The sequence below is a fragment of the Mustela lutreola genome, chromosome 15 (assembly GCF_030435805.1).
Source record: "Mustela lutreola isolate mMusLut2 chromosome 15, mMusLut2.pri, whole genome shotgun sequence".
NCBI lineage: Eukaryota > Metazoa > Chordata > Mammalia > Carnivora > Mustelidae > Mustela > Mustela lutreola.
In genome coordinates, this window is record NC_081304.1 from 60,355,032 (window position 1) to 60,371,077 (window position 16,046).

Genomic DNA, 16,046 nt, shown 5'->3' on the forward strand with positions numbered 1-16,046 from the left:
GGAAGGGGCTCCTGCGCGGCGCGGAAGCGGCAGGAGGCCATCAATCACCGAGCATTTCATTATACCTTGGACAACGTCCATAATGGAATAAAATGTCAGTAAGTTTACTAGGGGAGAAATAGTAACTTCCCCTCGCCAGTTTGTTTTTTATTGATAGTGATTTCCAAAGACATTCCAATATCTCCAAAGTCGTCGTTAGCAGCTGCACGGCGCGTCCGTGTTGACGCGCAAATGAACAGATGCGGAGTCACAGACAATAATGCGTCGCCTCCGTTTTCGCCGAAAGCAATAAATCCGCCTCAGAATGTGTCCCAGTGTGTCCCCCGGACGTCCTCTCTCCGCCGCACACCCTCGCCTCTGTCAGAGCTGGAAGAGCCGGCCGGTGATTTTCCAGCACGAAGGGCTCGCAGCTCTGCCGGACGTTGCAGGCTTGTGGGTCCCGGGCCTTCTGCGCGCCCCGTGGTGCGGCCGGCGGAGAGCCCGGCCCTGTGGCTCCAAGTGCTTCCTCCTCTCCTGCTCATGGCTCAGGTCTCCTGCTGCCATTTTCCAGCCAGCGTCCGGCTGCCGAGCACAATGAGGGCACCAGGGGCACCCCAGTGGGCGTCCAGCACGGGTCCCACCCTCTGACTCAGGTCTCAGGTTCGAAGGACTGGAGAGTCCGCGTCCTGATCGTTGTTGGGGTCAACGCAGCCACCGCTCGGCAGCACCATGGGCTGGGCCTTGTGCCAGACACCGCTGCATGTTACCTCCCTCTCTCAACCCTCCCTGAGCCCGCGGGGCCATCCGTCCCCACTTACAGGTGGGGAGGCCCAGCTCTGGCAGGAAGGGGGTGGCATGGGCCTAGAGTCACGCCCCCTCCCGCCTGGCTTGCATTCCACGCATGCCATGGGTCCCTCGACACATTTTTGGCTCATTTCCCATGAAAACGACCCGTGAGCTTGTGTTTTGCAGCTTAATTGAAAGTTGTAATAGAATTTCTTCTTTGCTGTGCGACACACCGGAAATTTCTCAAAGGTTAGTTTTCCTCCACCAAGTACCGGGTCGAGGGTAACCCTCTATCCTGCTGCGGGGGGAGGGGTCTCAGGGGTCCTCACCTGTCTGTGACCCTGGGGGTGCTGGTGTCCTGAGCGAGAGCCCATGCCTGTGGCTACGTGGCTATGTGGCTAGCTGCCGGGTGTCCAGGCCAAGGGGACACGGAGGCTCACGGCCCCACGGGCAGACAGTGAGGATGGTGACCTTTGCTCCCCGCCGTCCCTGGGTTCTGCCTTGGCCACCTTGGCTCTGTGGTGGAATCCCGTCTCCGGGCACCTGCTCACCTCCTGCTGCTTATTCCGGGCTCAGGAGCTGCGTACGGGGGGCCGGCAGGCCTGCCCCTCCTGTGTCCGAGCTCCTGCTCACCTGCCCCACCCTTGGGGAGCCTCAGCCTGGTTCTGGGGGCCCCAGCCTACTGTGGTACAGGGTGTTGACCGTGTGCGGGGTGCGGTGGGACCCCGTGGACACAGGGCACACATGTGTAAGAGCGTTCTAACAGCAGCAGTTACTGAGAAGGGCTTGGGCATTGGCAAGCGTTTCAGATACAGAATGTCCGAATCTGGAGAAAGGAGAGGCCGTGGCAGGTGGGTGGTCTGTGGCGGGCTGGTGGCCCGTGGCGGGCTGGTGGTCTGTGGCGGGCTGGCATGGTTGGGGACGCCCGACGAGGATAGGCAGGAAGCAGACGGTGGACATGATCGGGGAACAGGCACAGGTCCATGCCAGGGGCAAGAGGAAGGGGCTTGGGCGGGATGGGGCAGGTGGTGGACCTTAAATCCACTGGACAGTTAGGGAAACTGAGGCACAGAACGTTGTCATGATGTAGCCAAGGTCAGAGGCAGAGTTAGGTGTGGTGTTCACAGACGGGACGATTGCTCCCGGCTTTGTCCCTGGGAATGAAGGTGGGGGACATGCTTCTCCAAACCCCCCAGCGGGCAGCCCTGGGCTCCTGCTCTGGGCCGGGATCCTGGCAGGAACACAGAGAGTGTCATCTGCCCTCAGGGCACCAGGACTGGGGGGTCAGGGTGCCACTCCGCCGGCTGTGGGGACACCCTGGGCTTGTCACCCCCCAGAGGCAGTGTGTGCTGCCTTACTGAGAAGGCAGTGTCTGCACGAGGGGCGCCCCGTCCACATCTTGGCCCAGCCGCTGGCGTGGGACCGGGAGAGTTCCTGGGCCATGTGGCGGTGTGTGCACGCGGCCCGGTGTGCTGTGCTCGCTGTGCTCGTGCTCTCCGGCTTCCCTGCACGTGTCTGGGAGTCCCCTCTGTGTCGGTGACGGGGAGGGCGCTTACCTGTCACACAGGGCCAACACGTGACCGCTTGGCGGGTCCGGTCCCCCAGCGTCCCCTTCTGCACAGGCGAGGGCTCAGCAGTCCCCGGCACTGTGGAGTCCCACGTGGACGGCTCCCTTACCACCCGACTCGCTGCGTCCGTGCCTCCAGCGACGGCAGCTCCCCTCCCCTGACCCGGGACCACAGACTTTTCTTGAGATCCTGTTCCCGGGTTGCAAGATGCTCCTTATTGTAGTGAAGGTCGGACTTTCCATAACTGTCCATAACCGATTTCCTCTCTCTGGATCATAGGTGACAGGGCCTGCCCCGTCTGCACCTCCGTGGGGGCGGGGGATGGGCATGAATGGAGACGAGGGTCCCAGGAGGCGAGGTGGGGCTGGAGGAGCACAGGGCTGCTGTTCAGGCCTCTGCAGGCTCCTGGCAGGTGTGTGAGGGGACAGTGGGCCATCCGCCGCAGGCGTCCGGGAGCGCCGGGGGCAGGTGCGGCCTCACTGGGTGCCCTGGGCCCTCTGAGGGTCCCCCCAAGGGCGGGTGTGCGACAGGACCGTCCTGTCCCGGACCTGAGCCTCCGCTGTGTTCCCATCCTCAGGCACGTACGTCGGCTGCTTCAGCGACGGTGGCCGGGACAGAACCCTGAAGGGCGCTGTGTTTTTCGACTTGAGGAAGATGACTGTCTCCCACTGCCAGGACGCGTGCGCGGAGCGGTGAGTGAGAGCCCCGGGCTGCGGAGTCTGCCTCTGGATGAGGGGGCATGTGGCTGCGGGGGGCGTCCTGCTCTGACTGGAGCCGCATGGATCAGCAACCCCTCCGGGCACAAGAGGACGTGATGCGGGCTCACGACGGTGCCCAGGGAGCTGGCCGCCATGCTAGCGGGTGGTTTTCCTCCCCTGGGCCTCCATTTACTTGTGTGTTCAGACTCTAGTAGAAGGCTTGGCTTCAATGCCACCTCTTCCGGGAAGCCCTCCGGCTTGGTCATGATCCATTACAGAGAAACTGAGTCTGGAACAGATAGGATGGGTCCCGGCTCAGCCTTGCAGCGTAGACCAAGTGGAAAGTGACAGCAGCTCAGTCCCCTTCTACCTCCCCAGCAGTTCGGGGAACAGCCTTGCAGGTAGACAGCGACCGTTGCGCCCCATGGCCAGCCGGTGGCCACCAACGGGGATGAGGAGCACAGGAGTTTTCAGTCCTCGGACCCGGGGGCATGAACGTGCTGGCCTGTCTCCAGAGCTGGCGTCCGTGTGGCCCGCCCTGGGGCCTGTCCGCCATCTTCCCCCCCCCCCCCCCGTGCTGGGGCCATGCCTGCTACGCGCAGGTGGGGAGCGGCCCTGGGTGGAGGCCTGGAGGCTGGTGTTCCTGACTCGTGCTGGCCCAGCAGGGACCAATGAGAGCCCGGTGCTGAAATCATCCACGGTGGGAGTGCTGCGTCCCAGGAGCTGACAGGTGTCCCGAGTTCGGGCTCCCGTCCTCTGGCCCTGAGAGCCCCTTCACAGCCCGCCACGGCCTCGGGCCCACTGTTCCCGCGGTGGGACCTCGGGTCTCCCAACCTGACCCCGACCTTGGTCATCGCTTCCATGGGGCCGGGGCAGCGACTCAGCTGGGCTACTCTCCCTGCAGGTCCTACACGTACGCGGGCCTGGAGGCCGGGGCCGAGTGCTACTGCGGGAACCGGCTCCCGGTGACCAGTGTTGGGCCCGAGGCGTGTAACCACGAGTGCAAAGGGGAGAAAGGCTCCGTGTGCGGGGGCGTGGGCTGGCTGTCCGTCTACCGCGTGGAGGAGCTGCCGCCCGGCTCCAGGAAGCGTGAGTGTGCCCGCCTCTCCCTGTGCTCTGTCTCCCACCTGCAGCCCTGTGTCCTCAACACGGGCAAGATCCGGCGGCCTCCCTTCCCTGCCGGCCTCACTGGAGGGGCTCACGTGGTGGGCACGGGGGCAGCCGAGGGCTGCATGGGCTCATGGCCTGCGGGACAGACACAATCATCTGGGTGTCTCGCACATGCTGTGTGGCCTCAGAGGCCCTGGGCTGTCCCCGGGCATGAGGGGGCCCCGTGGCCTGGACGGCAGCCCCTCCCGGTGATGGTGGCACAGACGGAGGCAGCCGGTGCCACTGGGACCTCCAGCCCATGACAAGTCACACCACTCCTCACGTATCCATCCTTTCCAGGCACTCGCTGGGCCCACTGGCGCTGGGACCGCAGAGCACTGGCCCACCTGACAGGCTCCCAGACTCCAGGCCTGGTCCTGTTCTATGGTCGTGCATGGAGACGCCACCCAGGGTGCTGGCTGGTGACAGGGTCTCCACGCTATTGAGGCGGGCGGGCAAAGTGGGCACTACAGCGAGGCTGCCGCCTAAGCAGCCCTGATGAGTATGGCCAGAGTGCAAGCTGTCAGAGCTGGAACATTCCAGAAGGCCCAGCAGCCAGGACCCCACTCGGGGCTGCACTACTCCAGCTGGGCTGGAGGACGGCTTGTAGGCTCGGGGAGCCTTCTTGAGGCTGGTGGGAGTTCGGGTCTGACCCCGCAGCACAGCAAGGGGCCGTGGCGGCATTTCACGTTTCTGGATCTACTTTTCTCCTCACGCCTGGGACATAGAATTTTCCAGAATATCAGCTTCTTGGGTGGCCTCGTGCAGATCTGTGGAAGGAAGGAGGGATGGGGCGAGCACGGACACCATCCCCCAGAGCTGGCGAGAGAAGGAAGAAGGAATGGAGGGGGGACAGACACCATCCTGTAGAGCTGGTGGGAGAAGAAGGAGGGACAGAGAGGGGGCAGAAACCATCCCGCGGAGCTGGCAGGAGAAGTGGCCTGAGGTCAGCAGCTGCAGCCACGTGGTCCCCTGTCGGTGACCGTGGTGGCGAGGTTCGGGGGCCCGGGGTCTCAGGAGCTTGGCCCGCCACACACCGTCCAGGGCTGCTCTCTGGTTCGAAACCCGCCTCATCGACTCTATTTGCCACTTTCCAGACCCTGAAGCCACCGTTTCCCCCTGACAGGCACCAACAGCCAGGGGCACCGTGTCTCACCAGAGACCTGTTCTCTCCCCACAGGGAGGACCGTCACGTACCGTGGGTGCTTCCGACTGCCGGAGAACGGCACCCACACCTTCCCGGACTCCCTGGCACAGGCCAACATGACGGTGGACGCGTGCTCGGGGTTTTGTTCCCAGAAGGTAAGGGCACCTGTGATGCGTGCGCCTATGCCGTGCGCTGCACGGGCCAGGAGCCAGGGCTGGACGCAGGTTTGGGATGGCTGTGTGGTCTGTGCTTGCGTGGGCACCCCAGGCTGGCCAGGTGCTGTCCAATGGGCCGCGAGGCTGGAAGGATCGTGCCTTCCCCGATGGCAGGTGTCAGACTGACTGGCTTTGTTAGTGGGATGTGCTGGCTCGGGCTTGGGGAGAGTGGACGGCTCATCGGTTGTACCCATGGACAAGGCTGGGCACTGAACCCGGCGTCAGGGCCAGGGTCACACGCATGCCTTTGGCTCAGCCGGGGTGCAGAGACGATTCTGCAGAGAGCGGGGGGGGGGGGGGGGGGCGGCGCTGAGGCCTCCGTTCTGTCCTCGTGCAGGAGCTCTAGGTGGGATACGGTGGTCAAGGCCAGGTGGGGCTGGTAAGCGACGAAACCCCCAGAGTGCTGAGGTCTGGGGTGCGGTCCAGTGGCCCCACGTGTGGGCCCCGGGGCATGGCAGTAGGCTGAGGTCAGGGCTGCTCCCCTGTGCTGGGGACTGTGACCGGAGGCCACGTAACAGGATGGGGCTAGGATGGGAGCGTCCTGATGATGGACATATGTCCTCGTCGATCTGGCAGCGGCCACACTGCTCGCCACATAGTAAGTCACTCTGCCCTCCTGATGGCCATGCCTGGTGGGTGCTGAGACACGCTGTGATTGTAGGTGAGGAAACGGAGGTGGAGAAGGTCACACATGCTGCCCAAGGTCACCCATCCCCTACATGGCGGAGCTGGGATTTGGACCCAGGCAGGGCCTCTGGTTCTGACCTGGCTGGTGTCTCGGAGCTGCAGGAAGTGGGCTTCTGGGGATGCGGGGAGCCTGCCCTCCCTGGTGTCTCTTGAGTCGCGCCCATCAGGGCTGAGACAGAGCCTTTCCGGCACTTTCCAACCTAAGCCGCAGCCTTTGGAGTGGGTCTCTGTGGCTCTAGCATTTCGGGATGTCTGGGGCGTCCTTGGGGCATACAGCAAGGGCCCGTGTTCCCATGCTCCCCACGTGGGAGCAGAACTGTGGGTGGAGGGCCATGTGCACCTTCTACGTGCTGCCCTCCCAGGGCTTCCGCGCACCTGCCAGAGGTCCACAGCCCCGGGAGCGCCTGCTGCCATCGCCAGTCCAAGGAGCTCGGCTGCGCCAGACCTGGCCGCTCCATCTGCAAACGTGGAGGTGCCCCACATGCCGGGTGACCCACTTTAGTCTCCCGGTGCTCCAAGGGGGACATGCTGCCCCCCACATGCTGCCCAAGCCGCGGGGGTCGTGGCTGTGGGGGTAGGGGCCCGTGCCATCGGGACGATGCCACAGTTCCTGCTGAGCAGTGTCGGGGGAGGGGATGGGCAGCTCCTGTTCCTCGTTCGGACGGTCTCTGTCGGGCTCAGGGACCGCTCCGTCCTGGCACGGGCAGCACTTTCCCCATTTTGGGCTCAGTCGCGCCGATGTCCTGTTGCTTACGCGACCCCTCCCCTGCTGGGGAGCACTTCCGTGGTTTTCTGTGTCCCGCTTTGGCAAGCGAGGCCGCGGCGACTTCACGGACCCCCACGCGGAGCCAAGGCTGGGGTCGGGCTGGGCTTCTTGAGGGCCGGTCTGGGACGAGCACCGTCAGGGGCGTTTGTGGCCCCAGAAGGGACGTCTCCACCGTGCTTTGTGGGTTGGTCGTGATGGTTCAGGAACGCCGCGATGTCGCCAGACAGAAGGACAGGTGGGGCACTGTCTGTGCCATGACCGTCTGACCAAGGGCACGGGGCTCGGCACCGCGTGTCTGAGTCACGTGTGTCTGAGCACAGAGAACCCATCTGGTCTGATACTCTGTGGCTGTAGGGACAGACCTGCCCTGTGTCCACGCCAGACATGGGGCCGGTGAGGGACTCCAGCACCGTGGGCAGACGGGCTGCTGGCCCCTGACACTTCCATAGGGATCCTGCGTGCAGCCGGAGGTCCCCTCTCCCTGCACCTGCTCCTGGTCTGTCGGAGGGCGAGAACGAAGGGAGACAGTGTGAGCTCTTCCTATAGACGGCTGATGGCTCGAGCGGGTTTTCTCGGGCTTTCCCGTGGCGCTGATCCGGCTCGTTCCCTGCACCACGGCTGTTCTGCCGGACCCACCTGGATCCCAGCAGGTGCAGGCTATCCCGGGGTGGGGGAGGGGCGCTGCCTCTGCAGCTGGCCAGTGGTGGGGGCAGTGAGCCTCTGGGTTTTGTGAATTAAGCCCCTGGACGTCGGTAGGTTTTTCCCGTTGCTAAAATGCTCACCGGTCCTGTCGGCCGATGACGACCCGGCACAGCCTTGGGGTTTTCTCATGATTTTGGCCGTAAACCTGTCAATGTTACACCATGTGTGTCTTCATTGAAAATTTATTGTCCTGGGGGTGGGTGTCTCTAAAGGTAACACAAAACTATTTTAGAAAGTTTGGAAAACGTGAAATTAAATGAGAACCCACCAGTGATGTTGCCGCATCAGAGGACACCACCAGTGGCATCTCACATCTTCAGGTCCTCCGTTCGACGGGCATGTTGATGGGATTCGCATCTTTAACGTTAAGTCTTTTGGGGCACGTGGGTGGCTCAGCCGGTCGAGCGTCTGACTCTTAGCTCAGCTCATGGTCTCGGGGTCGTGAGATTGAGTCCTGCCTCAGGCTCCATGTTGGGCACGGAGGCTGCTTAAAGAAAAACAAAGAATCTCTCCTTCCGTTTCCCTTTGTTCCCCGTGTCCCTCGTGGGGTGAGCCCCCGTCCTGCCCACTCTGGGCTCTTTCTTCGCGGTTACGAGCTGCGCTGCCATGAACATTCCCGAAGGTCAGCCTTTTAGTGGCCTGTAATGCTCTTCTCACGTCATCACATGTGGAGTCACTGGTGTGAGGGACTCTGTCTCTTGTATCACTCGTGAGACTTCAGGTGCGTTTCCAGAAGTGAGTCACATGGCCTCATTCCAAAGACAGTGGAAGGTGGCTTCAGAGTCCGTGACCTGGGTGCGTGTCTCTGTGCAGACACGTCCTTGCCTTGTGGTCCTGGCCAGACTCGTGGCCCTGAGCCATGGCATTCTCACTGATTCTCACGATGCTGTTCAAAGCCGTGGGTTTCCATGGCAGGGGGCAGCGTGAGCTGGTCCCGGCTCCAGGGCTGCCTCCCCGACCCACAGCTCCTACTTTGCAGCCGGACACCAGGGGCGTTGTGTCAGCAGAAGACATGCGCTCTGTGATGGGCTCTGCAGACGGGCTGTGGTTGACCGTGACGCTTGCCCTCCACACCCATCCCAGCAGCCACCGCCCCCAGGCACCTTCTGTCCTTCTGGGTGTGCATGTCCAGAGCGGTCTCGGGGTGAAGGGAGGCAGGAGATCGGTGAAGGCAAGCTCCGTGCTGGTTTGCAGATATCACCAAAAACCCCCCATTTTCGTGAGTGTGTCCATGGAGTTGAGTGTGGTCTTGGGCAGAGCCCCGGGCTGCTTCTGCCCCCGATCAGTCTCACGGTCTGAAGTCTTGGGCTGCTCGGCACCTCCCTCCTCACCTCAGTTTGCCCTCCTGAAGCCCGAGTTCTGATTTCTGGCGTTTTGGTGATTCTCTATAATTCTGGGGACCGACCGCAAGGAAGGCGCTCAAGGAGGACAGACACGGACGGGCCTGCTGGGACGTCCACTCCCTGACCTGTGACCACGACTGTGCCTTTGCCGGGGGACTCCCGGGACGGGAGGGCCCAGCCGTTGCTGCCATGACCCAGCACTGGACTGAATCACTGTGCCTGCGGCAGCCACCAAGCCCAGGCTCTGGATGCAGTTCCGGGTGGAGACCTGTCTCCGCACCCCGTCCCCCTGTGCCCCTCCGATAGAAACGGTCTCACATCTGTGTCCCCCTCCTGCCTCCCCTTCTCCAACTGTTGAGAAGACGGTGGGGGTGGGGGCAGCAGGGAAGCTGGCAGAGAAACTTTCATCAATATTTAATTTTTATGGAAATCATGTCCTAGAAATCCCCGAGGGGTTGGAAATTGTCCTGTGTTTTCAGAATCCAGTTCTGTTCTGTTGTAAATAAAACTGCATTACTGTCCGCGCTCCCCCGTGCTCCGCACGCGCCCAGAACCTGATGGTTTCATCCACTCGAGGAAGAGGAGGGGCTCGGGTCGCTGGTGGGGTGCGACCCCCACAGGGGTGGCCACTGGTAGAGGGACACTTCCTTCCAGGACCCGGTCCTGCTGGCGCTCGTGAGGACCCAGTAGATGGAGCCCAGACGTGTGGGGCGAACGGAGGCCCCATGATGCGTCTGCACATGGACCATAGCTGCGGGTTCCTCCACGGGAATCCAGCGTGGGCACACGGATTTCTGAGGGAAGGGAAAGTCTGCACCAAGGGATCCTGTTTCCAGGATGTTCTAGGATAGCTGGACGACCGCGGAGCGCAAGTCGGAGCCGTGGCTGACTGCGGGAGGAAACAGGACCTAGTGATTCCCACGGGCTGAACCAGAGGTCTCAGCAAAGGCATAGGGGTCTCGTGGGGGTGCGAAGGGTGTGGTGGTGTGACCCAGGGTGGCTAGTAAAGGTCTCTCAGGAAAAGAGGTTTGAATAAGGGGGAGGTCTGGGGGCAGGACCTTCCACACAGACAGAAGAGCAGGTGCAAATGTCCTGAGCTCTGCATGTGCCAGTGGTGCATGGCCAAGGACCGTAAGGACCCCAGCGTAGAAGGTCACCACAACTGCCCGAACAAAGTGCCACAGAACAAAGTGCCACTTCTCGGAGCTCTGGAAACCAGAAGCCCAAGGTGGGGTGTCATTGGGCTTGTTTCTTCTCAGGCCTCGTGGGCTCACAGACAGGCATCCTGTGCCTGTGTGTTTATATGGTCATCTGCGTGTCTGTGTCCGAATCTCTTTTTATGGCCACACCAGTCGGATTGGCTTGCACCTGCCATGGCCCTATTTTAATTGGATTCCTTCCTTAGAGACCCTGTCTCCGAATACAGCCGCATCCTGAGGTGAGGGAAGGACGTGGGCTTGGGACAGAGGCCGCATAGTGCAGAGAGATGGCTGGGTGCTCCGCCGGTGCTGCTTCATGGCCCGGTCCTGGTCCCAGCCCTACATGCCAACGCAGGCCTCGCTGCGGTGCCCGAGGGTGTGGCTGCTGGGGGGCTGGGCTGCTGTGGCCATGGGCGGGTTTGACAGGTGCAGTGGGGGTGGGGCTTCCGACCTTCTGGGCATGGGGACCTTGGAGAGGAGCCTACGGGCAGAGCATCAAACCCTCAGGTCCCCCAAGCATGGGGGGGCAGTGGAGTCCTGAGAGATGAGAAGGTGCTCGCAGACAGGGAAACTGAGGCTCGGACGGTCAGGGTCAGTGTTGGGATCTGACGGGCTACATGCCTGCTGCTTCCTCCCTGGTCCCTATGCCCAGGAAGCCCAGACACCCTGAGCTACTGCCTCCCCTGTCCTCCATCCTTCAAAAATCCCTGTCTCGAGCCTTGTCCAGAAAAAGCCTGGGGACTGGGGCTCTGGTCCCAGGGGAGAAGATAAGCTGGGGAGGAGGCCAGAGGGAAGCCAGGTCCTCCCCCTCTTCCAAGCCAGCAGCCAAAGGACTTGTCTATTTTATAGAGACTAGCATTCTGGATGGGGCCCCCGGGCTGTTTAAGGGCTTTTCCTGCCTTGGGGGGGGCGTTTGGTGCTGTAGCAACGATGGGCATGGGTAGTGGGGTGCATGGGGGTGCGCAGGGGTACATGGTGGGGCGCACAGGGGTGCATGGTGGGGCGCATGGAGGTGCATGGTGGGGGTACGTGGGGGGCACGCAGGGGCGCGTGGTGGGGGTATGTAGTGTCAGAACAGCGCAGGGTCTAGGCTTCTGTCCCCACGTGGCAGCTCAGCTCGCAGAGGACAGGGCCAGGACCCTGGGAGCTCCTGGCAGGGGTGCAGCAGCCCGCGGGCCTCCAGGAGGAGGAGGGAGGCGGGGAGAGGCTCTGGTAGGGGTGCAGGGCACTGGGGGCCACACGCCTGAGCACAGGAGCCCCCCCACAGGCTGCATCGCCCCTCACCCCCCACCGAGGCTGGGACGGGCGACTTTCTGAGCGCGGAGATCCTCACTTTGCCAAGCCACGCTCAGAAAACGCTATTGATTTTTCTTTTCTTTATTTATTTACGAGATTTTTGCTGTGAGTAAAAAATAAAAAGGTCTGTGCGGTGCTGCCTCTGGCTCCCTCCTCCCTCCCTGCCGCCTCCCCCCCTGCATTTCCATTTGCAAGAGGCAGGGGCAGGCACGGAGGACGGGGCTGGGTACCCGGGGGCACCCGCGTGCCGTGCCCCATGCTGGGCCGCCCTCGTCAGGGACGTGCGAGTCCCTGATTGCCCGTGTTCGGTGGTGAAGCACAGAGAGGCTCGGCAGGCACCGTGCCCGAGGTCGCCCAGCACCCAGCGGTCTCCTCTGTGGGGGCAGAGGGAGGAGGGAACGAATCCCACAAAGGAGGTCAGGGGCTGGCCTCACCGCAAGGCACTGCCCCACCCCTAATCCTGGCAGAGCAGCAGGGACTTCGGGAATTCCCGGGCCTGCACCCCCTGCCCCCGCAGCTGGGTTGGGCTGGTCTCCCCAGGGAACCCCAGGGGAACGCCAGAGGTCCCTTCAGGACTCACGACCAGTGGGCCCACAACACAGTCTGTGCGCTCACCTGCCTCATCCTGACCCTTGCACGCACTGGCTCCTGCAGATGCCCCTGTCCCGGGTGCCCGGTCCTCCCTGCACTCCCGCCGGGCCCCCAAGGTTAGCCCCGGGCCTGGCTCACGCTGACCGTTGTCGGGTCCCCAGCCCGCTCTGAGCTGCTGGGGGCAGAAGTCACATCCCATGCATCCTGCCTCCCCTGGGCTGGCGCGGGAAGGATGGACACCGTCCGTGCTGATGTGAGCCGGGAGGCCTGGCCCCGGCGGGCACCCCACATGCTTCTCCCTCCTCGCTCCCTGGCAGGAGTTCCCCCTGGCCATCCTGCGGGGCTGGGAGTGCTACTGTGCTTATCCCACACCTCAGTTCAACCTCCGGGATGCCGTGGACAGTGCACTGTGTGGCCAGGAGCCCAAGGCACAGAGGCTGGCCGAGTACTGTGCGGTTTACCAGACGCCCGTACAGGGTGAGTTCGGTGCCTGGGGCACGAGGCATGTGGGGCCCTCCCCCATGTCCGTTGCATGTGCTCTCTGGGCGTTGGGAGAGACGAGTGTGGCTGCATGCGTCCTAGGGAGGGGAGGGGAGGCCACCACCGTCCCTGGAGGCTGGGCACAAGACGCACCCGGCCTTTCCGCGAGTCTGGGGACGGAGGTGCTTTGAGGAACAGCAGGAGAGCCATGAGGCGGGGCCCCACCACCGTCCGGCAGAACCTGGAATGTTCTGTGCTGTGTGGGTAGCCAGGGATCGCTGCCTGGGCTGTGGGAGGCCTCGTCATCCCGAGAGCTCTCTCTGAGCACAGCCCTGGCGGCCATCCCCTCTCCTCCTCGGGCCTGCCTTGGTTTCCCCATGGGTGAAACAGGAGTCTGCGGGCGGTGGGTCCGGGTGGGGCAGTCGGTGGTCAGCTTCTGGCCTTTCAGATACTCGCTGCACAGACCGGCGGTTCCTGCCCACCAAGGCCAAGGTGTTTGTGGCTCTCTCGAGCTTCCCGGGAGCCGGGAACACGTGGGCGCGGCACCTCATCGAGCATGCCACCGGCTTCTACACGGGGAGCTACTACTTTGACGGGACCCTGTACAACAAGGGTGAGTGAGGGACGCGGGGCCTGGAGTCCCGGGGCCGGCCCCAGGGGCCGGGGAACCAGCACTGCAAACACATTCCCAGCCATGCGGCCGGCCCGGGACTCGGGACATCCATCCTGGCGGCTTGCGCACCCACACTACTACCACTTTCTGAATTTCCTCTGTTGTCAGAACTCGCGGTAACTCGGTGAGACGTCACTGGCTCATTTGTCGGATGTTCGGTGAGGCCAGAAGGAGCTCCTCAAAACGCTGTGTTTTTCAAGATGGTGCAAAGCCCCCGGGAGTTGTGTGGCCCCTAGTCTCCCCCTGTAGAAGCGAGAGGCCTCCCTGTGCGGAGTAGGACCGAGAACCCGGCCAAGCGAGGGGCTGTTGGTCTGCCGTCAGGTGTCACCCCTGTTGGGTCCAGGTTCCTGACTGGAGTGCGGTTTAGGAAGAGAAGCCCATGTCCACAGCTTCCTCAGCTTGGTGGGGGGCTCTGGATCTGGCGGGAGAAGCCAGGAAAGCTGGTCGTTCATCCTTAATTCCTGAGTGCTACTGGCTCCCCCAGTGGGGCGGCCAGATGACCTGTCCCAGGGTCCTGTCTGCTGTGGCCTGGTGCCCGTGGAGTCCTGCAGCACAGGCTGCTGGTCACCTGCTGGTCTAGAGGGCTGTACCCGTTTGCACAGCTGGCGGACTTGTTCTGCAAGTGGCCCGGGGGCCCAGTGGCTGGCGTGGCCACATGTCATGGCCCTGGAGGTTCCCCCTCTGAGGCTTGTGGGACTGGCGCGGGGTCGCCGCTAGCCTCTGCATCAACCCTCCAGTGACACGCATGGGTACACCATCTATCCTGGGCTACTGCGGCCCATGGGACACAGAGCGTGGCTGCTGGGGGGACAGCCTGCTGCACACAGAAGGCACTGCAGGTCTTGGGGCACTGGGGACCCAATGCTGATCCTGATCCCGTGTTTACGGCCTGTGGTCTGGTTCCTCTTCCCCTTGTCCCAGGTGCTGGGCAGTAGGAGCCCTGGCAAAGGCTGGCGGTTGTTAGGCCTGGGCCAGAGATCCGTTTGAACTGTGTTGGGTTCCAGGCGGCAAACCCTCCTCAGAGGAGCCTTGTTCCCAGCATCAAAGAACCTGGCCCTGCCTGCTGCACCTTTGCGTGCCACGCCCCGCCCCTGCTTGTCGCTGTCGCTGTCCCCAAGAGCCCAGGAGACACGCGTGCTCGTTTATGGAGCATTGATCCCTGGCTGGCGGACCCCAGATCTAGTGGGACGTGGCCGGAGTCTAGGTTCCGGGGCACCCCTCCAGGTTCCTTCTGTGACATCCTGCTGCACCCCTGACCCGTCCCCGACTCCTAGTTCCTGGGAGGCCCTCTGCTCCGTGGGACCGCACGTGGAGCTCCTCCATCCCCAGCATAAAGGCCTCCACCGAACAAGCCCACAGCATCTTGCTGACCCATGTGTGACTTTGTTACGGGTGGGAAGGGCTGGGACCCTGCCACAGGGCCCCGGAGTCCACCGCCGGGCGGGGGCTGGAAGCCCGGCCTCATGGGGACACCTGTACCAGGTGCCCAGAGCCCTGTGCTGCTGTGTGAATTTGGCAGGGGTCCTGCCCACTCTGAGCCACGCCTGTGGCCACGACTCTTTCATGGGATGTTGGCGATGCTGGCGGGAAATCGCCGTGCAGACACCCACACGCACGCTCCAGAGGTTGTAGAGGGGCGTCAGGTCCCGCCCCCAGACTTGTGGGGTCTCCTGGAGGTGTGCTCAGCGCTGCCGGCTGCCACAGCAGGGTCCACCACCGTGCTCAGGCCCCCCGTCTCCCCGCAGGGTTCAAGGGCGAGAAGGACCACTGGCGCAGCCGGCGCACCATCTGCGTGAAGACCCACGAGAGCGGCCGCAGGGAGATCGAGATGTTCGACTCGGCCATCCTGCTGATCCGGAACCCGTACCGGTCCCTGGTGGCCGAGTTCAACCGCAAGTGTGCTGGGCACCTGGGCTACGCAGCCGACCGGAACTGGAAGAGCAAAGGTGGGCAGAAGGGGGGCAGCTCTTCTCCTGTGCGGAGACACCCGTCCCGGCCCTGCCGCAGTGTGGCCGGGACACGGGTCCGGGTGTCGAGTGTCGGGACACTGAGCGGTCAGAGGGCAGCAGGTGTGGGGCCATCGGGCAGGCAGGCCCATCCCCACAGACCCTGCCCTGGCAGATGCCCCCATCCCCTTCAGCCCACCCTGCCCCTTGCTGGTGCCCCAGGTGCAGGAGGCAGAGCTCTGGTTCCTCCTCAGCTCCCAGGGGCCTCAGTTTACCCCCCGGAGACACCAGAGCAGTCCCTGTCTGAGGGTGGTCGTGAGGACCAGGGAAAGCGAAGGGTCCCAACACCCTCCGAGGTGGCAGGATGGTCACAAGCTGTGTTTGTGGATTTTGACACTGTCCCCACCAAGACAAAAGCCCCAGCACACGTCTCAGTTTGCCGGGACAGAGCTCTCAGGGATAGATCCTCCCCAAATGTTGCCGGCTGCCCGGCGGTGTCGCGGGGTGGACTGGCCACCCCCGTGAGACGTGGTCGGCATCAGGCAGGGACCACGCTCACTTAGCTTCACAGGAGGACCTGGGCGGGTGCCCGGGCCTGCACCCGTCCTCGTGGTGCCCCTGCTCGTCCCCCGTCACCTGGGGCAAGGTGAGCGTGGATGAGGGTCACCCATCCACCCCGTGATGAACACCGCTGTGCTGAGTGGGCCCCATGGATCTCCCTGCCCTGGCGTGGGCCCCGCGGTCAGGGCACTCACCGTCCATGAGAGAGGGAACCAGCTCCCTACACACACGCCGCAACTGTCCTCGTGTGGGGCGGCACG

At 63.2% G+C, this 16,046-nt stretch overlaps 1 protein-coding gene across 6 annotated transcripts in view; it reads left to right on the forward strand.

Annotated features, from left to right (window-relative positions):
- WSCD1 (WSC domain containing 1) overlaps positions 1-16,046 on the forward strand; it is a 31,007-nt gene that overhangs the window by 11,021 nt on the left and 3,940 nt on the right. For 5 of the 6 annotated variants that reach the window (XM_059150382.1, XM_059150378.1, XM_059150379.1 and 2 more), the window contains exons 3-8: positions 2,911-3,025; positions 3,936-4,120; positions 5,361-5,482; positions 12,444-12,603; positions 13,055-13,219; positions 15,025-15,225. In XM_059150382.1, the coding sequence (XP_059006365.1) occupies positions 2,911-3,025; positions 3,936-4,120; positions 5,361-5,482; positions 12,444-12,603; positions 13,055-13,219; positions 15,025-15,225 (948 nt within the window). Of the gene's footprint in view, positions 1-973; positions 1,015-2,910; positions 3,026-3,935; positions 4,121-5,360; positions 5,483-12,443; positions 12,604-13,054; positions 13,220-15,024; positions 15,226-16,046 lie in introns of those variants that run through there. The other variant, XM_059150383.1, reaches the window with a different exon arrangement.